Source organism: Coffea arabica, chromosome 10c, assembly GCF_036785885.1.
Source record: "Coffea arabica cultivar ET-39 chromosome 10c, Coffea Arabica ET-39 HiFi, whole genome shotgun sequence".
Lineage (NCBI taxonomy): Eukaryota > Viridiplantae > Streptophyta > Magnoliopsida > Gentianales > Rubiaceae > Coffea > Coffea arabica.
Genome location: NC_092329.1, coordinates 53,128,521 through 53,155,201, shown reverse-complemented (window position 1 = coordinate 53,155,201; position 26,681 = coordinate 53,128,521). Strand labels below are relative to the sequence as shown.

At 37.8% G+C, this 26,681-nt stretch overlaps 2 protein-coding genes across 3 annotated transcripts; one reads left to right on the top strand and one right to left on the bottom strand.

The window, feature by feature from the left end:
* Positions 1-1,047: 1,047 nt before the first annotated feature.
* Positions 1,048-6,982, bottom strand: LOC113714275 (DELLA protein RGL1-like). Its single transcript, XM_027238063.1, has 3 exons — positions 6,600-6,982; positions 6,050-6,128; positions 1,048-2,643 (listed from the first exon to the last, which is right to left on the bottom strand). Exons 1-3 carry the CDS (start codon positions 6,980-6,982, stop codon positions 1,048-1,050), a joined length of 2,058 nt encoding a protein of 685 aa, XP_027093864.1.
* Positions 6,983-17,530: 10,548 nt separating this feature from the next.
* LOC113714362 (uncharacterized) lies at positions 17,531-21,236 on the top strand. Of its 2 annotated transcripts, none has more exons than XM_072068222.1 (2): positions 17,531-20,410; positions 20,546-20,687. In XM_072068222.1, the coding sequence occupies exons 1-2, from the start codon at positions 17,614-17,616 to the stop codon at positions 20,557-20,559; spliced, it is 2,811 nt and encodes a 936-aa protein (XP_071924323.1). In that variant the 5' UTR covers positions 17,531-17,613; the 3' UTR covers positions 20,560-20,687. The 2 variants fall into 2 exon arrangements, with proteins under 2 accessions (XP_071924323.1, XP_027093969.2); XM_027238168.2 differs by having other exon boundaries at positions 17,534-20,410; positions 20,500-21,236.
* The last annotated feature ends 5,445 nt before the right edge of the window (positions 21,237-26,681 follow it).

The window sequence follows — 26,681 nt, the reverse complement described above, 5'->3', positions numbered from 1 at the left end:
AGATTTTGGAAACAAAAAATGAGCCACCACATGGAGAATGACAAGCCACTGAAAGGATTCTCCTGCAATTGATGTCTTCCAGCAGCTTTCTTGAGGAGAATGGATCTCAATACAAACTACAGACATATTTGTGTAAATTTAGGCCTGCAAATGCCATCAATATGACTAATTATTATAAGAAGAAGAGGACACTGAGACGACCAAGATGTAAATAAACCAAATTATATGTTACAAATACAGGAGACCATGGTTTGTAGTCATCGTCCAGCCTGGGATTGGAGTCCCATCAGACAGGCTGGAGGAGAATTGGAGGTCGAGAATGGAAGCGGAAAGATGCCAAAGGGAGGGGAAGAAGACAGGGAGAAAGGGCAAAAGATTAAGAACAAGTAAAAGAAGAAAAGAAAACAATTTGGATTGAAATTTTTGACTTCTTTGTTGAAAAGAATAGAAGAAAGTTTTTGACAATCTGCCTTCTAAGAAAACTAAGTTTGTTCTAAAGCTGACCACCATAAAGTTGAAATGAACCATGATAGCTAAGATAGAAATTTCTTGCTAGTATTTTGTCTTCCAGCTGTGAGAATCAAATAATCAACCTGCTATCTCTCCAGCTGCCACATGCCTGTTATCGTGTTGATGGATAGACTTATAGTGTAAATAGCTAGAAATGTTGATCTTTAGTGCAATCCAAAAGAAAAATGACAAAGTTTCGGCACCTTTTATACCATGGGGGAATTCCCCAAGTCTGGATGTGCTTATAAATGTCACTCCGAAGCCTCACCCGAGTGCAGCACCAAAAGAACAAGTCAAATGCAGGTATATTGAATGGTTTAATAGAAGATTTCAGAGAAGTGTGATTTTGACTTCATTGAGACTGGGAGCATTAGAAACATAAACATTTCTTCTTCCTCGTCTCACAAGAGAAACTAAGAAATAGCAAAGAAAATGTAGTAATTTTTATCAATAAGGTTAAAACATTACTCAATCAGCTAGTCGGTAATTATGCCCTGCAGTTGACAGAATCCATAAATTTCATCTCCTGCAGCAGTCCTAGATTTCGTACTCATTCTGCAACTTCCAGGCTGAAAGAGACTGAAATGGAGCACCCTTCCACCCCATGATCAGACATTTCCCATCCATGTCCACAGTACAAGAACTCAAGCGCTCAGAACTTCTAAGGAACAAGCTTGCTTCACATAATGATGAGCGGGTCAGGTCTGTTTCTGCCATTCCGAACTCTGCGAAAAGCTTCCTCCAAAAACCGATTTTTTCATGTCGTTGAAACCTCTCCATTCCCTCAGCCACGATAATGTTTTGAACCATACGTGGAAAGATAACTTCTTCAGTCATCTTTCTATACAAAACGTGATGATCCATGCAAGAGTTGATACAATCAAACATTGCACTGAATAGAAGAAGTGCTGCATCAAAGCGTTCTGGGAAATTTGGTGCATTTGTATTTGCCTCAAATTCTTTGACCACCACTATTCTTGGCTTGAGTTTTCTGATAACACCCATTAGAGCTTTCAAGTGATTGGGCCATACTAGTTGAGTCCAAAGACGCATGTCCGAGTAAATAGCCAACTCTTCATCAAATTCCAACTCAAAATAATTTTCCCTGAGGTCCTTCAGGTCTGATACAACCATCTTATATGAAAAAGGCAAATTGAGGGTCTCAGCGAAAGATGACAACCACTTGCCAGTCTCTTCCATTATCTTCTTAGAGGTTCCAACGGCCGATATCTTGAGATGTTCAAAGGGACATTCGTATCTGACAGCTAAAGCTTGCATAATCAGTGTCCAGTGTGCTCCATTGTTAATTTGAAAATCTATCAGATGAACCCTTTTTGCTGATGCTACAGCATTCAAGATGGATTCTGTTGCTGTAAACTCAGTAAAAAGAGTGAAGGGTGTTTCCTGTTGAGATGTCATCATTGCAGGTTGCATATAAACTTGGGCTAGCATCTCATCCAATGGCTTCCTTAGCTTCCCTACCAGTTCCTCTGTTGGAGCTATTCCCCACTCTTGTTCAATCTTCTTTTCAAGAGCTTCAGCGAAACAATACACAACTCTTTGGACAGGACTGCCGCTTTTAGAAGCAAAGCAACCACACAAGATGAGCAACTTCCTTGCTTGCACATATTGTTGATTGGCCACCTTTTCGGCAGCAGCTTGCAGTAGCAGTGCAAGTTCCAAGTCTCCAGGAACTTCTGAGCGGAGACCAGATAGAGTTCCAATGTGACTGGACACATAACAAAAAACATCGATCTTCTGGGAGTTGAACTTAAATAGTTGCGCTTTTGCTGCCTTCATAAGGCTAGCGGTTGACAAAGCTGGATGGTGAGAAGTATCCATTGGTGTATCAGAGCTCAGCTCATTGAGATTTCCCTCCCTCAAACGCTTCAATTTGGTACCATGTTGCTTCAGAAATTCCAGCGATGTCAAAGGCAGAAACGGGCTTTCCTTCTTTCCTTCATCTAGATAATAGATTTGCGGTACTGAATTTTCATCTAGGGTAGTATCCGTGTCTTTTATCTTTTCACTGAGAATAGTAAAGAACAGAGATTGGCTTATGTAAATTTGCTCAGTCAACCACCTATTTAAAGCTCTGAAACTTCCTTCTTGCAAAAGATTCCTCTGCTCAAACTAAAATTGGTATAATATCAAGCCAAAAGCTGTGTATCTTGACAAGTGGAATGCTCTCATGAACCAACAAAATCCCATGAGCAGCATGTAGTTGTCCTGACAGAGAAGCGGTCTTTGGACCGGCAAGGAACCTAGAATAGTTCTAAATCCAAACGCATTCAGTCGAAACTTACCATTTCAAATTATCCACAATGAATTAAACTATAAATTAAATATCTAAAGCTATGTGAGGATGAACAATAACATTCCCCAAAAACTTCTTTGAAGCATCCCGATGAATCTTTAAATAGGATTATTATTGAGATGCAAGAACACGGCATCTTCCGAACACAAGAACACACGAGGAGTAACATACAAGTGCCGAATGACAAAGATTTAAATATTATCAACTGGGAATGAAAACAAGCATAAAAGATTGAAAGAGCGAGGAGTAAAGTATTATTGATCGACAAGCAATTTCCTGGGGACGTTGATTGGCAAGAGCCATCATGGGTGAAAAATGTGCTATGTGCAGTGGGAAGGTAGATTTTGCAGGCAATTGGTTTTCAGTTTCGTTTCTAATGGTTGCAGTAACCATTTTTGTTTCAGTCATCTTCTGATATTGGTTATTGAAAATGACGATTCCAGTCTAATCATAGCATAACCAAAACAGTGATAATTCTGGTGGAAACTGGCTGCATCAATAACTCAGCCAAATTAATTAATCCCAGCAAACATGTTGCAGATGTAACTTTTTTATTTGTGGAACTAACGTGACCTTGACACTTTTTTTTTTCTTTTAATATATGAAATTCATGTAACCTTGATATTTATTTTTAATCGACTCTAATAGCCCTCCTCTGATAGTGATACCTAATTTCAATTATTCTATAACCTTGATTAGGATGCACATGCTTCAACAGTTTCATGCATGATGAAAAAAAGAATAAAAGATGTCCGACAATTCATCTTGTTTCTTGTTCTGTACGGATCCTCTATCCAACAATTAAATTTGGTTTTATGAGGTAAAGGTTAGTCCTATACGAGGCAATTCAGCTCAGATCCTCTAATCCTACTTGGGATAAAAAAGATTGCCTACATCTTTCTATTTAAATCTACCATTTTCTCCAGGAGGGAATAGTGGGGAGAGTTTTATTCAAACTTTTCAAGCTGTAAACTGTTTTACCCGATGGGGTTGAACGGGATTGCAAGTTTAGGAAAGAAAGAAAAAAAAATTAATTGGTTTCTGGTAAACTAAAGAGGGTTTTAGGTATTTTGTTCACTAAACTCTTTTTTGGACAAATCCATAGATGCTTGCAAAACTCTCCAATTTAGTTTTCCTGCAACTAGATATGTTCGAAAGTGATAACTGAAAATTTTATTCCAGTCAAATCACCTGGCTTGTTTTGACTCAAGTACTAGTTTGCTTTCTTTTTCTTTTTTCCTTTTTTTTAAAGAGCAATTAAGCAGGTAATATATAGGGGAAAGGATGAATTGGATGGTTCGGAGGAAGGAAGTGTAAATGAGAGATTCCTAAAAAAAAAAAAGGTAATACATATAATTTTAGATCTTGTACAAAAGGTAAGATAGATTATTCGATATTACCTAGCCTAAAAGTGCAAGCGTTTAGATTGTAAATCACCAATCTGCAGGTGAACAAAGGGTTTGTTTGGATAGAGAATTATTAGCCAAAATTTATTTGCTTATATCATCATTACAATTTTCAACGCACCTTTTTATCTTCTCAATTACCTTTTTATCTCACATTCATCACATCACAAAAAGTGCTACAGTAAAAATATCTCAAATAATTTACAATCCAAACAGAAAATTTTCAAAATGATTGATGGAGAACTTAGGAACTTAGAAGAAGTACAACCAATTTAGTTGCAAGGACCAATTTTGAATTCTCATAGGCTAAGCGATTTCAGAAAATTTGATGAACTTCAATTCCCAGAACAATAATACAAAACTGGTTGTAAGAATTTTGAATATGCTGTTAAATTTTTGTGTAAATCTCGCACTGTCAATAGACAAGTCATGAATTCGTGATTTTATGACTAAAGAGCTCATGAAGCATTTCAAAACTGGTTGTAAATTACATTTTATCCTTTTTCCATTTAGAAATATTTCACATAACATTTATGTGGTTTCGAACGCTAATTATAGCCCATTATGGTCTAAATTAAGTATTAAAAGGAACAGAAATCATTTTTAGTAATAGAAAGAGCTAAATTACAATATAGATTACGCTTTAGGCTAGCTCATATGGCTCTCAAAAATTATACATAGGTATCTGAGATTAACAAATAATTTTCATCTTGATATTTGGGTACTTTTTGACATTGAAAACCTTTTCTCAGAGAACAAGTTCCATCAATTTAGCACTTTAATTTAAATTAGGGATTACGTATAACTTTTCAAAATCATAGCTCTGTTGTTTGATAGGAAAGTCGTACAAGAAATTGTATATTGTGAAAAAAATGAAGTAAAGGCGGTAAAGAAAGTAGAAACTAATTAAGTTTCTACATGCGTTTGGTCAACAAAAAAAATGATGCGTGAAAATACAAGTACAAATTCTTGTGTTTATTTAGTCGAAAATCATGGGAAAATTGGCTAGTATGGTCATTAATAAAAAAAAATTCTATATTTAACTTCTTTTATTTTATGGTATTTAAAATATAACAAAACAGATAATAAATATAAAGTTTTGCATCTTAAAAGAGTTGTTTATCTCAAATTTAATCACATTTTTTTAACAATAAGTTTATATATATGTATGGATGCATGTATATAGGACAAAATGCTCTAATGACCCTCAAACTATTACAAATTTCAAATTTTGGCTCTTTAACTATTACATGGGCAATTTTAGCCCTCCAACTAGAAAAAAAAAAATGTATAGTCGGTTGTCTTTCTGTCTATTTGAATCGTTATGTCGAACATAAATAGCAACATACTCAAATGACAGGGGATAAGTAAGGGGTCGTTTTGTCTGCACGAGATCTGTGCCAGATTAAAATTATTCTACTACGAAATTAACTAATTTCATAAAACTCTCCAATTTTGGAGCAGACAAAAATATTTCCTCAGCCCAAAATCCTGGACGAAAAATTTTGGCTACAATTGGCTGAAGGAGCGAAGATATCTCCGTGCAAAAGAAAAGATGTTAATGTTCGTTGATTGATAATGAATTGGATGATTAGAATGAGGGATGATTTCTTTAGTCCATACATGGTGTACGGTACGTCTTTCTGAAACTCTTACAAGTATCTGTACTTAATCATTTTATAGATATGTATGCTAGGGTTGGAACTACAACGAAATTCGGTGTATTTGTATTCGCCTCGATTTCTTTGGCCACCGCTATCCTTGGCTTGGGTTTTCTGATTACACCCATTAGAGCTTTCAGGTGATTGGGCCATACTTGTTGAGTCCACAGACGCAAGGCCAAAAAAATAGCCAACTCTTCATCAAATTCCAACTCAAAATAATCTCCTTCAGATCTGAAACAACCATCTTATATGAAAAAGGCAAATTGAGGGTCTCAGCGAAAGATGACAACCACTTGCCAGTCTCTTCCATTATCTTCTTAGAGGTTCCAACGGCCGATATCTTGAGATGTTCAAAGGGACATTCGTATCTGACCATGGTTCGAAGTCTCGGCCGAGACCGAGACGACTCGGCCAGTCGTCACCGACTCGGTCCCTATCGATACGATATCGTGACGAAACGATACCGAGATACTTGACTCGCCGAGAAATCGGCCGAGACGTCACCGCTATGGATTGACTCGGCCGAGTCACACCGAATCACTCTGAATTATCCCGAGTCAAGACGAGAAATCAGTCAAGTTACACCGTGACGGATTGACTCGGCCATTTCTTTTGCTATTTTTTATTATTTTTGTTTAGCATACTATTTTTATATTATTAACAATTTTTAGAATATTCAATACTTTAAAATTTGCGTCTCACCGAAACCGCGACGGATATGCCGAGACCGATGTGGAACGTTCCAAGCCGCGACTGCGACCGCGACCGCGACTTTGAACCATGGTTCCAATGCGACTGGCCACATAAGAAAGAACATCAATCTTCTGGGAGTTGAACTTACGTAGTTGCACTTTTGCTACCTTCATGGGGCTAGCAGTTGACTGGGCCGGATGGTCAGGAGTATCCATCAGCGTATCAGAGCTCAGCTCATTGAGATTTCCTTCCCTCAAACGCTTCAATTTGGTACCATGTTGCTTCAGAAATTCCAGCGATGTCAATGGTAGAAACGGGCTTTCCTTCTTTCCTTCAGCTAGATAGGATATATGTGGTACTGAATTTGCATAATTTGCTGGACTTGTATCCATGTGTTTCCAGTTATCTTTGTTGAATTCAAAGCCAAGCCTCAATTGATGACTTTTTCAAGCCAAAATTGAGGACTTTGAATTCTTTGGCCTAAGTTTCTAAATCCCACATCGGTTAAGTTTAACATTTGAGAGGTTGTTTGAGAACTATAAATAGCTCTCAAACAAACCAATTCAAGTACACCAAGCAAGAGCCAATAACTTGCTTTCTTCTCTCTCTTTGTAATATTTCTTCTAGTGAAATATTAAATTGTCGGTAGTGTCCGAGGACGTAGGCAAATTAGCCGAACCTCGTTAAATTCTGGTGTTCTATTTTATTGTCTATTTAGTAGCTATATTTGTAGGTATATTTGTAGTGAGTTATTGTGCAATTAAGTGCATATATAGGTGATTCTGTCTAGGAAATTGGTACTTAAGCAGGCCAGTGTGCCTCACCAAATATTTTCTGGGAATTACCATTTTTGCAATTTTAGGTACAATAATTTACTCGTTATACCTTAACTTTGGTAGGGCTTCCGCAACAATTGGTATCAGAGCTCGAGGTTTCTTAGTATGCTCTGTGGTTGCAGCATGGTCTGATCTTCCACATCAGAAAAGATTTCTTGGGCTATTGTTACTCTACATTTAGGAGCTACTAAATATAATTTGTAGAGATGGCCGAAAGTAGATCTTCATCTACAATGCAAGCATCAACAAGCTCGTCATTATCTATTATGGCGAGAAATGTTATGACGAATACAAAATTAAATGTGGAGACATTTGATGGTACCGGTCATTTCGGCATGTGGCAAAGTGAGATTCTAGACGCGCTCTTTAATCAAGGTCTAGACATTGCCATCGAAAAAGAGAAACCAGAAGAGATTGAAGAGAAGGAATGGAGGACGCTAAATCGTTTAGCGTGTGGTACAATTCGATCGTGTCTTTCAAGGGAACAAAAATATGTGTTCTCAAAAGAAACCTCTGCAAATAAATTATGGACTGGATTGGAGGAGAAGTTCTTGAAGAAAAATTGTCAGAACAGGCTCAACATGAAGAAGCGTTTATTTCGCTTCACTTATGTTCCTGGCACAACTCTAAGTGATCACATCACTAATTTCAATCAGTTAATCACTGATCTGATGAATTTAGATGTGACATTTGAAGACGAAGATTTGGCTCTCATGTTGTTGGGATCTCTTCCTGAGGAGTTTGAGCATCTTGAAACAACTCTACTCCATGGGAAAGCTGAGGTGTCCCTCAGTGAAGTTAGCTCTGCCCTGTACAGCTATGAGCTCAGACGAAAAGACAAGCAAAATAGCAGAGATGGAGCAGCAGAAGCTCTGGTAACTAGAGGACGCTCACAAAACCAGAGAAAGGGGACGAGAAGAAGATCCAAGTCAAGAGCCAGACTAAGTAAAGATGAGTGTGCCTTTTGCAGAGAGAAAGGGCACTGGAAGAAGGACTGCCCAAAACTGAAGGATAGACCTGACAAAGAAAAAGCTGTTGCGGATTCAAATGTATCTGAGTGCATTGATCAAAACTCAGATTTTTCATTAGCTGTCATGCCTACTGGTCATTCTAGTACATGGCTATTGGACTCAGGTTGTAGCCATCATATGACGTCCAATAGAGAATGGTTCTTTGATTTCAAGGAAAAAGAAGGTGGAGTCGTCTACACGGCAGATGAGACCACATTAGCAACAAATGGGGTTGGTTCAATTCGGCTAAGGAATCAGGATGGATCAATTAAGATTCTAACTGATGTCCGATATGTGCCAGAATTGAAAAAGAACCTCATTTCTGTGGGAGTACTAGAATCAATGGGCTACAAGGTGTCGGCATATAATGGAGTGATGAAAATCATTTCAGGTGCATTGGTGCTGGTGAAAGGAATCCGAAAAAATAATAACTTGTATTACTATCAAGGTAATGCAGTTGTTGGAGTAGCGGCCGTGGCTTCCAGTGATGATCGAGAATTGAAAGTAACCAGATTATGGCATATGCGCTTAGGGCATGCCAGAGAAAAATCTTTGAATCTTCTGATGAATCAAGGACTATTAAAAGGAGCCAGTGTTTGCAAGTTAGATTTTTGCGAGCATTGTGTCAAAGGAAAGCAGACAAGGGTAAAATTTGGCACTGCAATTCACGATACCAAAGGTATTTTGGATTATGTGCACTCTGATGTGTGGGGACCTTCCAAAACAACTTCTTTGGGAGGCAAGAATTATTTTGTTACCTTTGTCGATGACTTCTCTCGAAGAGTATGGGTGTATACTATGAAGGCGAAAAGTGAAGTATTGGGAATTTTCATCAAGTGGAAAAAGATGGTGGAAACTCAAACAGAAAGAAAGATCAAACGCCTTCGAACAGACAACGGAGGTGAATACACTAGTGATCCGTTCATGGAGGTCTGTGAAAATGAAGGCATTGTTCGGCACTTCACAGTCAGAGATACACCACAGCAAAACGGGGTGGCAGAGCGTATGAACCGGACATTGGTGGAGAAAGTTCGGTGTATGTTGTCCAATGCTGAGTTGGGCAGACAATTTTGGGCTGAGGCTTTAGCATATGCAAATCACCTCGTTAATCGCTTACCATCAACTGCTATTGGCGGCAAAACGCCATTAGAGAAATGGTCGGGAAAACCTGCTACAGATTATGATTCCTTACATGTGTTTGGTTCTACTGCATATTATCATGTTAAAGAATCAAAGTTGGATCCAAGGGCGAAGAAGGCGCTCTTTATGGGGATCACAACAGGCATTAAAGGTTATCGCCTTTGGTGTCCCGAAACGAAAAAGATAGTTTTCAGCAGGGATGTCACCTTTGATGAATCTACCATGTTAACAAAGGTAGATGTACAGCAGAATGATAGTACTCCCCAACAGGTGGAGAGCACTCCTAAGCAGATGGAGTTTGAAAGAAGCATTATCAGACCAGCAGTGGATATCGGAGTAGATGAAAGGACTCCTATGGTAGAAGAAGAATCAACTGAAGAAAATGTTCCAGTTGGAGATCTTTCACAGCAACATGAATCAATTGCAACCAGTAGGCCAAAGAGGACAATCAGAAAACCTGCTCGTTTTGCTGATATAGTGGCCTATGCATCCCCAACCATAAATGTTGATATTCCTGCCACTTTCAATGAAGCAGCTCAAAGTTCGGATAAAGAAAAGTGGAGGATTGCAATGGATGAAGAAGTACATTCCCTTCATAAGAATCAAACATGGAGGCTAACCAGTCTTCCAAAGGGAAAGAAGGCAATCGGATGCAAGTGGGTATATGCAAAGAAGGAAGGATTTCCTGACAAGTCTGGTGTTCGCTACAAAGCAAGATTGGTGGCTAAAGGCTACGCTCAGAAGGAGGGAATTGATTACAACGAAGTGTTTTCTCCAGTCGTGAAACATTCCTCCATCAGAATTTTATTGGCTTTGGTAGCACAATTGGATCTGGAACTTGTCCAATTAGATGTAAAAACTGCGTTTTTACATGGTGACTTGGAAGAGGAAATCTACATGACTCAGCCAGAAGGATTCAAAGTTGCTGGTAAAGAAAAGATGGTATGCAAGCTTGACAAATCGTTGTATGGATTGAAGCAGTCTCCAAGACAGTGGTATAAGCGATTTGACAAGTTTATGATGGGGCAAAGGTACACAAGAAGCAAATATGATGATTGTGTATATTTGCGCAAGCTACGAGATGGATCCTACATATATCTTCTTCTTTATGTTGATGATATGTTGATAGCTTCCAAGGATCAAGGTGAGATTGAAAAATTGAAATCTCATTTGAGTCGGGAGTTTGAAATGAAGGATCTCGGCGAAGCCAAGAAAATTCTCGGCATGGAGATAAGTAGAGATAGAAGATTGGGGAGGCTTTATTTGACACAGAAAGAGTATCTTAGTAAAGTATTAAAGAGGTTTGGTATGAATGAAAAGACTAAACCTGTTAGTACTCCACTTGCTCCTCATTTCAAGTTTAGTGCATCGTTATCTCCAAAGAATGATGCAGAACGAGAATATATGGCAAAGGTACCGTATGCAAATGCGGTGGGTAGCTTGATGTATGCTATGGTGTGTACAAGGCCCGACATTTCACAAGCAGTTGGAGTTGTGAGCAGGTACATGCATGATCCTGGCAAGGAGCATTGGCAAGCTGTGAAATGGATTTTACGGTATATTTTGAACACCGTAGATGTTGGATTAGTATTTGAGCGGGATGAGAAGATTGGTCAAGGCGTAGTTGGATATTGTGATTCCGACTACGCAGGAGATCAAGATACACGTCGATCAACGACTGGGTATGTTTTTACACTTGCTAAGGCACCAGTCAGTTGGAGGTCTACCTTACAGTCAACAGTTGCTTTGTCTACTACAGAGGCGGAGTATATGGCAGTTACGGAAGCTGTTAAGGAAGCAATTTGGTTTCATGGATTGCTTGATGAATTGGGAATTGGACAGAAGTCTATCAAAGTTCATTGTGATAGTCAGAGTGCTATTCATTTAGCAAAGAACCAAGTTTATCATGCAAAGACGAAGCATATCGACGTACGGTATCATTTTGTGAGGAAGATTTTGGAAGATAGTACGATACTACTTCAAAAGATTCAGACCAAGGAGAATCCTGCTGATATGCTTACGAAGGTTGTGACAACTATCAAATTCCAACATTGTTTGAATTTGATAAATGTTGTGCACAACTTGAAGATTGGCGCTTGACAACGCATTTGAAGACACCACCGAATTTGAGGGAAAAAAATTTGTATTTTTGGTGGGATTAGAAATTATGCCAAGGTGGAGATTTGTTGAATTCAAAGCCAAGCCTCAATTGATGACTTTTTCAAGCCAAAATTGAGGACTTTGAATTCTTTGGCCTAAGTTTCTAAATCCCACATCGGTTAAGTTTAACATTTGAGAGGTTGTTTGAGAACTATAAATAGCTCTCAAACAAACCAATTCAAGTACACCAAGCAAGAGCCAATAACTTGCTTTCTTCTCTCTCTTTGTAATATTTCTTCTAGTGAAATATTAAATTGTCGGTAGTGTCCGAGGACGTAGGCAAATTAGCCGAACCTCGTTAAATTCTGGTGTTCTATTTTATTGTCTATTTAGTAGCTATATTTGTAGGTATATTTGTAGTGAGTTATTGTGCAATTAAGTGCATATATAGGTGATTCTGTCTAGGAAATTGGTACTTAAGCAGGTCAGTGTGCCTCACCAAATATTTTCTGGGAATTACCATTTTTGCAATTTTAGGTACAATAATTTACTCGTTATACCTTAACTTTGGTAGGGCTTCCGCAACAATCTTTTCACTGAGAATAATAAAGAACAGAGATCGCTTTATGTAAAATTTCTGAACTAACCACCTATTTATAGCACTGAAAATTCCATCTTACAAATGATTCCTCTGCTCAAACTAAATTTGGATCACTAGAGGCAAAAGCTGTTATCTTGACAAGTGGAATGCTCTCTTAGGAGCCAACAAAAATCCGCGAGTAGTATACACTATATAGTTGCCCTGACAAAAAAGCCGTCTTTCGGGTGGGAGGAATCTAGAAAAGTATTACTCCAGGAATTAAAAGTCCAAACACATTCAGTCGGAATTTGCCTTTTCAAATTATCCACAATGAATTAAACTAGGAATTAATAATCTTAAATGCCAAGTGATAGTGAACAAAAACATTCCCAGATAACTTTTTTGAAGTATCATCGTGAATCTTTAAATAGAAGTATATATTTTTAAGATCAGGTTGGCTTGAGAAGTATCAGCTATTATACTGAATCGTTAATACAAAAGATTGTAGATAAACGGTAGTAATTAGGGGAAAAAAAGTTTTTTTTTTTCCATAAACAAAATGTCACAAGTTGCAGATCTTGATGGACCTAGTCTTTAGGGATCTATCTATCTTAATTGCTCTTCCTTGGGCAATATTTTGTTCAAGTCTCGCTCATCAGCTCGGTTGTTCACTTTTGCTCCGTGGTTACTACTGGTATGACTGTCCACTTTTGCTCGACTCTCGGAAACACAAATTGGCAAGTCTACTTCAGTCCCTTGAATATTGACAAGCATATTCTTGTAATGTTGAACAATCTCAGTGTCTAGTCTTATAATGGTGGGATCGTTTAGTAATAATTCCAGCTAGCTTCAGTTAAACATTGAAAAGATTCATGGGTTCTTCGTCTAATCATAGAAAGCCATTCTTCAAACATGTTTTGCTCCTATATACCTCAGTTTTGGCTCTCAAAAAAGCTTCAGCTTGTCTTCAGGGAGCTCCAGCTCTTTTGAATTATAAAGCCAGTTTGCAAACCAAAACAATACCCTCCTAGCATCTTGGAACTTTCCAAATTCTTCTGATCTTCCGAAAGTGTCAGCCTTTGCATTCTGGCTCAGCGCATCATGCATTGTGTTAAGAGCGTGAACAGACTTTTGAGTGTTGATGGTACACTGTACAGCTTTCCAGTTTCATCTCTTCCAAATGTTGAATATGCTGACCTGAGCATGATTGAACTTTTTGGCTGCCTCATCATATATGCAAGCTTTTGAAGCTCAATTGTCTAGATTTGTCCTTTGATTAATTTTCTGGAAGCGTCCGACTTGAAGGGCTATGTAGCAAATCAATTCTCAAGGCTTCACAGCCAATGACAACAGGCTTTCCGGTCCAATTCACAGGCCTACCATGATGCAGTTCCTGGAAGTATGTGATTTCACTGCTACCAGCACCGATTCCCCCCGCCCTTACTCATTGCTATCGTCAGACCAAAAAAACTCGAAAATAGCAGAAAGAAGATGTAATACACGTTTTCATATTAAGCTTAAGACACTCAATCAGTTAGTCAGTCTAGTAATTTTCACCCGTAGACGTAATCCTTAAATTTTAAATCCAGCAGCAGTTGTAGCATTAGCCATTGTGGCACTTCTAGGCAGAAAGCGTTGAGAAATTGGTTTAATTTCTTTTATGTAGATTTCTTATGCTGTGTGAAGGCAACTGATTTCCGTATTGATTTAGTTGCTTGAAGTAGTAGCCAAGAAATTTCATATTTGAATGAGTTTGAGTCTAAAAATTAGAAATTATTTCCTATTCTGTATAAATTAGAAATTATTTCCCATTTTGTATAAGTTTAGGAATTAGCAATTATTTTCTAGGTGGGGGTTGGCATACCACAAAATGGCACACAAGAAAACCATGCAATCTTTACATGGAGTGAGAGAAATTATACAAGAATTGGATTTGAGTTAAAATTCTATATTTGTATAGGCTTTATTATTTTATAATAGGTTCAATGTTGGAGTTGAAACACGTTATATCTATTATATCTTGTGTATCGTTTATGTTTTATGTTTGTGATTTGTTTTTCATTAAATTGTTGTTTACTTGATGTGTCAATAATTATTTGTTCTGCACCTAGATCCCAACAACGGGTATCAAAATAGGGTTGAGGCACTTGCTTGAAGCACTAATGCAAGTTCCAGGTCTCCAGGAATGTCATAGTTGAGACATTTTGAGTTCCAAAACAACAGGCCACATAGGAGAGAACATCAGTCTTCTCTGGTAATTGAGCTCAAGTAGTTGGGCTTTTGCTAACTTCATGATGCTAGCAGTTGACAAGTCTTGATGGTAAGAAGTATCAATTGGTCTATCAGAGCTTAGCTCATTTATATGTCCCTCCCTCAAACGCTTCACTCTGGTACTATGTTGCTTCAGAAATTGCAGCGATGTCCAAGGGAGAAACGGGCTTTCCCTTTTTCCATCAGCAATATCAGAAACGTGTGGTGAATCAGCAAATTTTGCTAGAATAGAATCCATTTCTTTTTCCGGGCTTTTCACTGAAGAATAAAAAATCGAAGCCTGTGTAAAAATTTCTCAACACACTACTTATATAAAGACCAATTTTCATTCTTAAACAAATCTTAAAGAATCCTTGGCTCAAACTGGAAATTTTGATCAAGATATATTAATGTAATCTTGACAGGCGGAATGCTCTCTTGGAAACCAACAATCCCATTGGAAATATGTGGTTGTGCTGACAAAGGATCTGTTTTTGCAGCGGCCTGGCACACTACACTCCAAACATGCTCAATGTTTACTCCAGATTTCCTGAATCATCATCCACAATGATCTGGGATTAGGAAATCTTAAAACCCGTGTAAGAATTCAGAAAAACACTCCCTGAAATAAGTTGAAGTATCCTATATGAAGCATTGAACATAACTAAGTATCAGATGCAAGTAGACGATATATCCCCAACACAACAAGAAGTACTTGAAACGAATTCACATGGATAGTAAAATATAAGTTGCCGTAATAGAAAAGAAAAAGCCATGAAACAAGGATAAAGCACAGATGATTGGCAACCAAATTTCTTGGAAGAATTCAGACAGTAGGAACCATTTTGATTGGATGAAAACCAGTGTATACTTATTCCACAAATCCTAAGGCCTCCTTTTAGTTCTCATTCTCGTATTGGTTATTGGAAGAGACGATTCCACTTTGACCGTAGCAAGAATTGTGGATTACAAAATTCGATACATCAATAACTCAGCCAAATTAGTCCCAGAAAGCATCCTGCAATATAGTTTTGTTACCATTAATATCTCACCTGCTTTGCAGGTGATTTTGTACCCCGAAATACAAATTCTATCAAGTTTTGATTCTCAAAATCTTGTTGCAATACTTGTACTTAGAAGTCATAAATCTAAAAGCGAATAAATGTTACACTTTTTTAATAAATGTTACACCGTGTCAAATACTATTGTGTCATGTCAAATATTTTATATACTCATGATAACATTTTACTTAAATCATAAATGTTACACTTTTTTAATTTGCAAAACAATAATGCTGTTAAGCAGGAAAGAAAGGTGGACAAGTCAAGCATGGAAGTAACACACAGGGTTTTATAGATAGCGTAATAAAGCGAAAGGCTGAATCGTACGCGAAGACAATTTCTAGGAGCCAGTAAATGAGTTGGTTTACTTTATTTCTTTCATTCCAGCTCACTTGTTATGAGAACTTCTATAGAAATATAACAAATTTAGTTACGTGGAGAATTTTGGAATGACTACAGATTAACGGATTTCAGAAGTTTGATCAAATCAAATTCCAAAAAATTCAGAAAAAAATCAACGAAATTGGTAAGAATTTCAATTTGTGTCTTTAAATTTCAGCGTAAATCTGACATTGTTTTACACCATTTCTCGGAAATCCTCTGGACAAGTTAGTGAACTCCTATGGCTTGATGACCAAAGAGTCTATGAAGCATTAAAATGCCCAGTAATTTAATTACTTGTTGTTTTGGCACAGACCAAGAAGCATCTTCTGTCGAAAGAGTCAAGAATATTAATTTCCATTTATTATGAAGTTGGAAATAGCATTTTTAGTGATGGAAAAAATGGCCTTTTTGCCAATGTTTCTGAGCAAGTCTTTTGGGCTCCAACTACATCTCCATCTTCATTTTCATTCTCAGGGACCCGACTTCTCATCGATTACAAATCTACACCTATTGACTATTGAGCCATTTAGAGCTAAAGGAAATTGCCAAGAACCATCAAGAGTTAAGATCAGGTTGACTTGAGAAATATCACCACTTATACACAGTTACAAAAAGATCTTAGATAAACTCGAGGAATTAGGAGAAAAAAGAGTTTTTTTTTTCCTCATTGTTTTTTTTTCTCTAGGGCAAATTGCACATTACCCCCCTGTGGTTTAATGTTTTTGTACATAACTCTCATATGGTTTCAAAAGTTATACATAATCCCTTATGATTTGAATTAAAGTGTTAAAGTGACGGAAACGATTATTCGTAACAGAACCTATTAAAATATTGAAATTACCCTTGTTTAAAAATTAAAATGATTGAAGTGATCAAAATATATAAATATAATATACATGACATACTAATCATGTATGGTTTTATATTTTATCATATAACCCCTTTGTGGTTTAATATTTTACCGTGTAATCCCCTTATGATTTTCAAAAATATATACATAACCCATCCTGTGATTAAGAAATAATTTTCAACTTTACATAGTGGTATTTTTGATATTTTAGATTACTCCATTATGGATTGCAAATTCCATCATTTTGACACTTTAATCCAAACCATGAAAGGGTTATGTATAGTTTTTAAAACTATAAGGGAGTTATGTATAAAATACTAAACCACAGGGGGTGGTAAAGTGTAATTTTTACTTTTCTCTAAAAAAGATGGCATGAAATGCTATTCTTGATGGACCGTAATGCTCACTGTGCAAAAAAAAAAGCAATATTTAGGGCGCTATCGATCTTAATTGCTCTTTCTTTAGCTAGGTAGTAATGCATGTTTAAGTCTCGTTGATCAATTTACTTGTTCTTCACTTTCAAAGACTCCAATATTAATGGTATGAATTTGAACTTTTGCATGACTTTCTTAAAAGGACGAATTGGCTTGACTTGAGAAGTGAAACACACTCAAGTCGACTCCAGTCTCCTTGACAAGCATGTCCATGTTATATTGAACAGTCATTATGGCTGGAAGAAACCGTGGAAAGACCTCAGAGTCTAGTGTTGCAATGGTGGGGTGGGGTCTCCAAATTGCTTTATCTCCAGTATAAATTATGTACACTTTAAGCCATTTTTAGTTCAACATAGAAAAAAGTACAAAAAAAAAATCATGGGTTCTTTAGCTAATCATCAAAACCCATCGTTCGAACTTCTTCTTCTCCTGCTTATCTCAGTTTTGGCTCTCCAATTTGCTTCGGCTTCTGTTGAGGAGGCTGAAGCCCTTTTGAAATGGAAAGCCAGTTTTTCAAACCTGAACAACACCCTCCTAACATCTTGGAATCTTCAAAACACTCGTAATCATCCAAAAGCAAGTGTCAGCCCTTGCACTTGGTTCGGTGTGTCGTGCATTGATGGCAGTGTAAGCACGTTAAACCTCACAAATTCAAGTATCAATGGTACGCTTTACAGCTTTCCATTTTCATCTCTTCCAAATCTTGAAAAGGCTGATTTAAGCATGAATGAACTTTCTGGCAGCGTACCTCCTCAGGTAAGCAAGCTTTCGAAGCTCAGTTATCTTGATTTGTCCTATAATAAATTCGCTGGAACCATCCCACCTGAAATTGGCCTCTTAACCAACCTTCAAACCCTCCACTTGAACGAGAACTACTTAAATGGCTCAATTCCTCAGGAGATTGGCCAGTTAAGGTCTCTCGTTGAGCTTGCCTTGTGTACAAACAACATTGGGGGCCCTATTCCTGCCTCCTTTGGCAATCTGAAAAACTTGACTTATTTATATCTCTATGAAAATCAACTTTCAGGTTCTATTCCTCGTGAAATTGGAAACCTCAACACTCTTGTTGAGGTTGACATCGACAACAACCAGCTGACAGGCCCTATTCCAGCCTCGATTGGTAACCTGAATAACCTAGTGCTTTTGCATCTTTACGAAAACGGCCTATCTGGTTCCATTCCTTCTGAGATAGGAAAGTTGAAAAAACTCCAGAGGCTGAGCCTATGGGGAAATAAGCTCACTGGTCCAATCCCAACTTCACTAGGTAACCTGAGGGATCTGACTCTTTTGCATCTATATCAGAATCAACTTTCTGGTTCAATCCCAGAAGAGTTAGGCAACCTGAAGTCTCTGGTCAAATTCGAAGTAAGTGTGAATCAACTTAACGGGTTGATTCCTACTTCACTTGGCAATTTGATAGAATTGGAAACTCTGTTTCTTCGCCATAACCAACTTTCTGGCTCCATTCCCCCGGAGCTAGGGAAACTGACGAAGTTGGTTCTCTTGGAAATGGATGAAAATCAGTTCTCTGGTCATTTACCAGAAGGGCTTTGTAGCAGTCAAACTCTTCAAGACTTCACTGTCAACAATAACAGCCTTTCTGGTCCAATTCCTGAAAGCTTGAAAAACTGTGCAAGTTTAGTCAGAGCTCGATTTGATGGGAACCAGTTCACTGGGAACCTGTCTGAATCGTTTAGTATTTATCCACACCTTGAATTTATCTTTCTTAGCAACAACAACTTTTCTGGGGAGCTCTCAAACAACTGGGGTAGATGCAAAAACTTGACAACTCTTTTAATTGCAAATAACAGCATCACAGGTCACATTCCTCCAGAATTTGGGAATCTGCCTAATCTGGGCGCCCTTGATCTTTCTTCAAATCAGATAGCTGGGGAGATTCCAAAGGAACTTGGGAAGCTGAAGTCCATTCAACGGTTGCTTTTAAATGACAACCAACTCTCGGGTGGTATACCTCTTGAGTTAGGATCGCTGACAGATCTACTCTCTCTCGACCTATCAGTGAACTTATTAAATGGATCAATTCCAGGAAGCATAGGAGAGTGCCAGCAACTAACCATTTTGAACTTGAGCAGCAATAGTTTAAGCCACAGTATTCCATCCCAGTTGGGTAAGTTAATTCACCTTAACCTTCTTGATTTGAGCCACAATTTCCTCATCGGAGAGATACCAACTGAATTCGGAAGTTTGAACAATCTGGAAACGTTGAATCTCTCCCATAATAACCTTTCAGGTTTCATTCCAAAGGCTTTGGCAGAATTGCCTAGTATTCCGCATATAGATTTATCTTTTAATGAGTTAGAGGGTCCAATTCCTTGTGGAAAAGCATTTGCAAATGCCACTATTGAACAACTTAAAGGGAATAAAGGTTTGTGTGGCAACATTACAGGGGTACGGCCGTGTGATAGTCCTCAATTGGTCAAAAAGCATGAGAATGGGCAGAAACTTGCTCTCATAATTGCACTCCCTCTTGTGGGAGCACTCATGCTTCTTTCTGCGTTTGCTGGAATTCTCTTTTTTCACGAAAAAAGAAAGAAAGATCCAAAAGTGAAAGACGGGGATGTAAAGGGTGGAGATGTGTTCTCTATATCCTTATTTGATGGCAAAGAAATGTATGAGAACATCTTAAAAGTGACGCAGGATTTTGATCCAACATTTTGCATAGGGAAAGGAGGTCATGGAAGTGTTTACAAGGCAAATCTTCCACTGGCTAACACAGTGGCTGTAAAGAGACTCCACCACTTGTCTGAGTCTGCAGATCAAGAAGGTTTCTTGAAGGAGATAAGGGCCTTGACAAAGATCAAGCATCGAAACATTGTGAAGCTTCAGGGTTACTGCTCAAGTGCTAAATATTCGTTTTTGGTTTTTGAGTACCTTGAAAGAGGCAGCTTGGCTAAACTTTTGAGCATTGAAGAAGAAGCTAAAAAATTGGATTGGCAGAAAAGGATAAAAATCATTAAGGGCATTGCTCATGCTTTGTCCTACATGCATCATGATTGTTCGCCGCCTATAGTTCATCGAGACATTTCAAGCAACAATGTTTTGCTTGATTCAGAGTATGAAGCTCATGTCTCAGATTTTGGCACGGCGAAGCTTCTGAAGATAGACTCGTCTAATTGGAGTGCAGTAGCAGGCACCTATGGATATGTTGCACCAGGTAATATAGTTTTTTTCTCTTATGAACCATTCAAGAAGTTAATTACAGCATGATCACAAAGTTAATGATGACATGATTTTGACTTGCAGAGCTTGCCTACACAATGAGAGTAACTGAAAAATGTGATGTCTACAGCTTTGGGGTCCTAACCCTTGAAGTAATCAAAGGGAGCCATCCTGGTGACTTCATTCCTCACCTTACATCGCCCACATCTGTGAACATCCAACTGAAAGACTTGCTGGACCAACAACTTCCGTATCCCGGTCAGGAAGTTGAAGAGACTCTAGTATCAATTCTCAAGCTTGCAAGGGCCTGTCTGAATGTTGATCCTCAATCAAGGCCAACCATGCACATGATTTCTAGTCTTTTATCAATGGGTGCACAAGCACTACCTAAGCATCTTCATGGTGACTTTCAGCTGGCTTAGGATTTCTTGACATTTATCTGTCTCATGGGCTATATTATTTTCTTTGTTGTCATATCTCAGCTTTAAATTTAGTTTTTCTATTGGCTTCTTGTTGGTGTGGCGTTGTCCCACATCGACTTTTGTATAAGGGAATCTTTCCTTTGGTTGCCTATAAATATAGTGGGCCTGTGATGGGGTTAAGAGCACCAAGACCAAGAGAGCATTAGTGGGCTATTTGGGCCTTTGAGTCATTAAGCCTTTTGTTTAGTTAAATACTTTTGGGCTCTCTTGTGTTTTAGTATTAGGTGTTTTGGGTCTAGGAACACTTTCCTAAGGCATCTTTTGTACTCCCTTCTTCATAGTAAAATATTGTTCCTCCTCCGCTTGTGGACGTAGGTCAATTTGACCGAACCACGCAAATTCTTGTGCTCTTGTTTTGCTTATTTCTGCTTTGTTATTTGTCTTTGGGGGTTGCTACAAATCCTTTTGTCAATTTCCTAGGGTTAGACCTAACAAACTGGTATCAGGGCTTCTTCGGAGGCTTTGGATTTTGTGGCAATAATGACAATAACAAAGACTGTCGTCGAGAAATTCGATAAGAATGTCAACTTCGGGATGTGGCAGCTCAAGATGGAGGCCATTTTGGTTCAAGACGGAGTTGATCTAGCGATACACGGAATTGAGAAAAAGTCAGAGAGTGTGCCAGAAACAAATTTTGCTGAAATGGATAAGAAGACAAGATCCAGTATTATCTTAAATCTCTCTGACGAGGTTTTGCGGGAGGTAGCCACTGAGACTTCGGCAAAGGCCATGTGGGACAAACTTAAGGTCTTGTACATGAAGAAGACAGTTGAGAATCGGCTTTATTTAAAACAAAGTTTGTATATGCTTCGCATGACTGAAGGTACATCTATACTCTCACATCTTGATAAATTTGATTCCATTATTATGGATTGGAAAATATAGATTCAAAAATTGATGATGAGGATCAGACCCTGTTACTTTTGTGTTCCCTTCCCCAATCTTTTAAACATTTTCGCGATACTATGATTTATGGAAAAGAAACAATTTCGTATCGAAAAATTAAATCTGCATTAAAATCTAAGGAACAGATAGACAGGGATATTACTGGGGAATTTAGTGGAGGCATGCAGAAGGTCTGGTTGTTAGGGGCAGAACTAAGAGAAGAGAATTTGATAAAGGTAGATCTAAATCTAGATCTAAATCCAGACATAGAAATGTAGAGTGCAATTATTGTCATAAAATGGGGCACATTAAGGCAGATTGTTTCAAATTGAAAAATAAATTGAAACAAAAGGGGAAACCTAGTGAGAAAAATTTTGAGACTGCCGAAACTGGTGTTGCAGCTGATGAGAATGAATGAAGTATTTTCTTTGTAACTGATGACAGGATAAGGTCTAAAAATGAATGGATTTTAGATTCGGGGTGCTCTTATCACATGTGTCCCAATAGGGATTTATTTTTCACTTATGAATCTTACAATGGTGGAATTGTTTTGATGGGTAATAATGCTGCTTGTAATGTTGTTGGTAGGGGTACAATTCGAATTAAAATGCATGATGGTATTGTGTGGACGCTCACTAATGTTAGACATGTTCCTGATTTGAAAAAAATCTCATCTCTTTGGGCATTCTAGAGGCTCTTGGGTGCAAATACACAGGTAAAAATGGCATTATGAAGGTTTCTAAAGGTGCTCTCGTTGTAATGAAAGCTTGCAGGGTTGGTAGTTTATATGTTTTGCAAGGGTCTACTGTCACAGGCTCGGTTGCAGTTTCGTCATCATCATCTTTGTCTGATTCTAACATCACTAAATTGTGGCATATGCGTTTGGGACATATGAGCGAGAAAGGCCTGGGCATACTAAGCAAAAGGAGACTTCTTTGCAGTCAGAGTACTGGGTTACTGGAATTCTGTGAACATTGTATCTTTGGAAAGCAAAAAAGAGTTAGCTTCAGTTCTCAAGCAATCCATAAGACGAAAGGTACTCTTGATTATATTCATTCAAATTTATGGGGTCCATCTCGTGTTCCGTCTAAGGGTGGTGCCAGGTATATGTTGATTTTTATTGATGATTATTCAAGAAAAGTTTGGGTTTATTTTTTTAAACATAAGAATGATGTTTATCTCACTTTCAAGCAATGGAAAGTTTTGATTAAGAAACAGACAGGTAAACAGGTCAAGCGGCTTAGAACAGATAATGGTATGAAATTTTGTGAAAGAGAATTTGATGAATTTTGCAAGAATGAAGGAATTGTTCGGCATCACACTGTCAGGATGACACCTCAGCAAAATGGTGTGGCCGAACGTATGAACAGAACACTTTTGGAGAGAGCAAGGTGCATGATCTCTAACGCAGGGTTGGCCAAGGATTTTTGGGCTGAAACAATTTCTATGGCTTGTTATATTGTCAACCGTGCTCCTTCTATTGCTCTTAATTTCAAAACTCCTGAGAAAGTTTAATTAGGTACTCTTGCTGATTATTCTGATTTTAAAATTTTTAGGTGTCTAGCATACATGCATGTAAATGATGAAAAATTGGAATCTCGTGCTAAAAAGTGTATTTTCCTTGGGTATGCTTCTGGAGTGAAAGGATAAAGATTATGGTGTTCTGATCCTAAATTTCCAAAATTTATAATCAATAGATACGTTACTTTTGATGAATTCTCTATGTTATCTTCCAAGAAGGAGTCTTTTAGTTCTTGTCAAACAGATGATAGTATGCAGAAGCAGGTGGAGCTTGAGATTAGTAGTTCTGGTCCTTCTATTTAACAAGTGCCAGTAGATGCATCTGAATCTATTGATGAAAATAATTCAGAAGAGTAAGAATATTCCATTGCCAGAGATAGAGCAAGGAGGGATATTCGACCACCATAAAGATATGCAAATTTAGTTGCATATGCTTTGTCTATCGCAGAAGAAACTAATGTAGTTGATGAGCCTACTACTTATTTAGATGCGATTTCTTGTGATGATTCTGTTAAGTGGTTGGTTGCGATGAATGAAGAAATTGAGTCTCTCCATCGAAATGGAACTTGGGTTCTTGTGACGCCGCCTCCAGGTAAGAAAATTGTTGGATGCAAATAGGTTTTTAAGAAGAAAGAGGTATTCCAAGAGTTGAAAATGCAAGGTATAAAGCACGTTTGGTTGCAAAGGGTTATAGTCAAGTACAGGGTGTTGATTTTAATGAAGTATTTTCACCTGTTGTTAAGCATAGCTCTATTCGTGTTTTGCTTGCTTTAGTTGCCATGTATGATTTGGAGTTGGAGCAACTTGATGTTAAGACAGCTTTTTACATGGTGAACTTGAAGAAAAAAATTTATATGAAACAACTTCAGGAATTTGAAATTGAAGAAAAGGAAGACCATGTTTGTTTGATAAAAAAATTCTTATATGGATTGAAACAATCTCCAAGACAGTGGTATAAGAGATTTGACACTTTTATGTTGAGTCATGGTTATTCAAGGAGCATATATGATAGTTGCGTTTACTTCCGAAAGTTAGATGATAGTTCTTTTATTTATTTGCTGCTTTATGTTGATGACATGCTCATTGCAGACAAGAATTTGTCAGAAATTCACACTTTGAAGTTGCAGTTAAGTAGTGAATTTAACATGAAACATTTGGAAGCAGCTAAAAAAATTCTTGACATGGAGATCAAAACAGACCGAGGAGCTGGAAAATTATTCTTGACTCAAGAAAATTATCTTGAAAAGGTTTTGGAGAAGTTTGGCATGAAAGATGCTAAACCTGTGACTACTCCTCTTGCTAGTTATGTTCGACTATCTGCTGCTCAATCACCACAGTCAGTTGAAGAGGAAGAGTATATGGCACGGGTTTCTTATTCCAATGCAGTTAGCAGTATTATGTATGCAATGGTTTGTACTCATCCAGATATTGAACAAGCAGTCAGTGTGGTTAGCAGGTATATGTCGTGTCCCAGAAAAGCACATTGGCAGGCTGTGAAGTGGATTCTCAGATACTTGCGAAGGACTTCAAATTGTAATTTGCAGTTTGGAAGAAATAATGACACTTTGGTTGGTTTTGTAGACTCTGACTATGCTGGGGATCTTGACAGAAGAAGATCACTTTCAAATTACGTATTTTGCATTGACGGTTGTGCAGTTTGTTGGAAAGCTATTTTACAATCCGTTGTAACTTTATCTACTACGGAGGCAGAATATATGGCCATGACTAAGGCAATCAAAGATGCCTTGTGATTGAAGAGTCTGTTTGGCGAATTTAGTTTGTATCAAGGTGTTACTACTATTTACTGTGATAGTCAAAGTGTCATTCATTTGACTAAATACCAGATGTATCATGAGAGGACGAAACACATTGATATGAAATTTCATTTCATTCAAGATACTATTACTGAGGGAAAAGTCCTTGTTCAGAAAATTAGTACCAAGGAGAATCCTGCTGACATGTTCACGAAATCTTTTCCAGTTTACAAGTTCAAACAAAGTTTGAATTGGGTTGGTATTCATTGTTGGTGAGCCCATTGGGGTTTATGTGGAGAAGGTGGAGCAGTTTTGCTACTGTTGATGTTGGGGACACGCCAATGTGGAGATTTGTTAGTGTGGCGTTGTCCCACATCGGCTTTTGTATAAGAGAACCTTTCCCTTGGTTGCCTATAAATATAGTGGACCTGTGATGGGGTTAAGAGTATCAAGACCAAGAGAGTATTAGTGGACTATTTGAGCATTTGAGTCATTAAGTCTTTTGTTTAGTTAAATACTTTTGGGCTCTCTTGTGTTTTAGTATTAGGTGTTTTGGGTCTAAGAACACTTTCCTAAGGCATCTTTTGTACTCCCTTCTTCATAGTAAAATATTACTCCTCCTCTGCCCGTGGACGTAGGTCAATTTGACCGACTCACGTAAATTTTTATGTTTTTCTTTTACTTATTTCTGCTTTGTTATTTGTTTTTGGGGGTTGCTACAAATCCTTTTGTCAATTTTCTGGAGCCAGAACTAACACTTCCACTTTATGATGCTTGAAGGGCATAAAACCTGGAAAATAATGGTATGCTGGAGAGGGTAGGCTTGCTTGATGTAACAGCGCTTCATATGTGTATTGTGCACTTTACAATATCAACTATCTTTCAGCATGAAAGCAAAGTGTGCGTGGCTATCCACAAACCATGCTATTATATTAAAAAAATATGAAGGGAAAAAGAAAGAAGTTTGAAAATTAAAAAATAAACAAATAAATTGTGTATCTTTCCCACAGTTGGCAAAATTTAATTGGGACAGCTCATCAAGTTAACATCTTATGCTAGATCTGTCACTCCGGTAAGGCTGTGAATCCACTATCCTATGTCGTATGATAATTTAGAAACGTATTACAAACTCAAACAAATAAAAGTTTATTATATATGGCAGAATTCTTTTCCCTTCTAAGCATGACATGCGGTGAAATACAGGTCTGTGAAACAAAAAAGGGGTTCAACATGTGGAAAATATTAAACAGACATCGGGCAAGATATACAAAAGGTTTTTTTGGCAGGGCATGATGCACTATTTTGCAAACAGTGAACTATTACCATTTGCATATCATACTTTCAGTGGAATAAAACCTGTCCTAGCATGAAATTACCATTTGTATAGGTTGCATGCTAGTAAGCATGCCAAAAGTTGAGTACAATAAGCAAAATTTGATGCATCAGCAGCAATGCCACTTCCAAGGTTCCGAAGATTAAAAAGCACATGATTATCATCTAATTAAGAATGAAAATGTAAGATAAGTATAACCATAGGAGAAACTGGGATGATCACAGTTAACATGAGCATCGGGCACAAAGACTTACCAAAGATGGTACGTTGAAGTTAAAGGCATCAATCCTC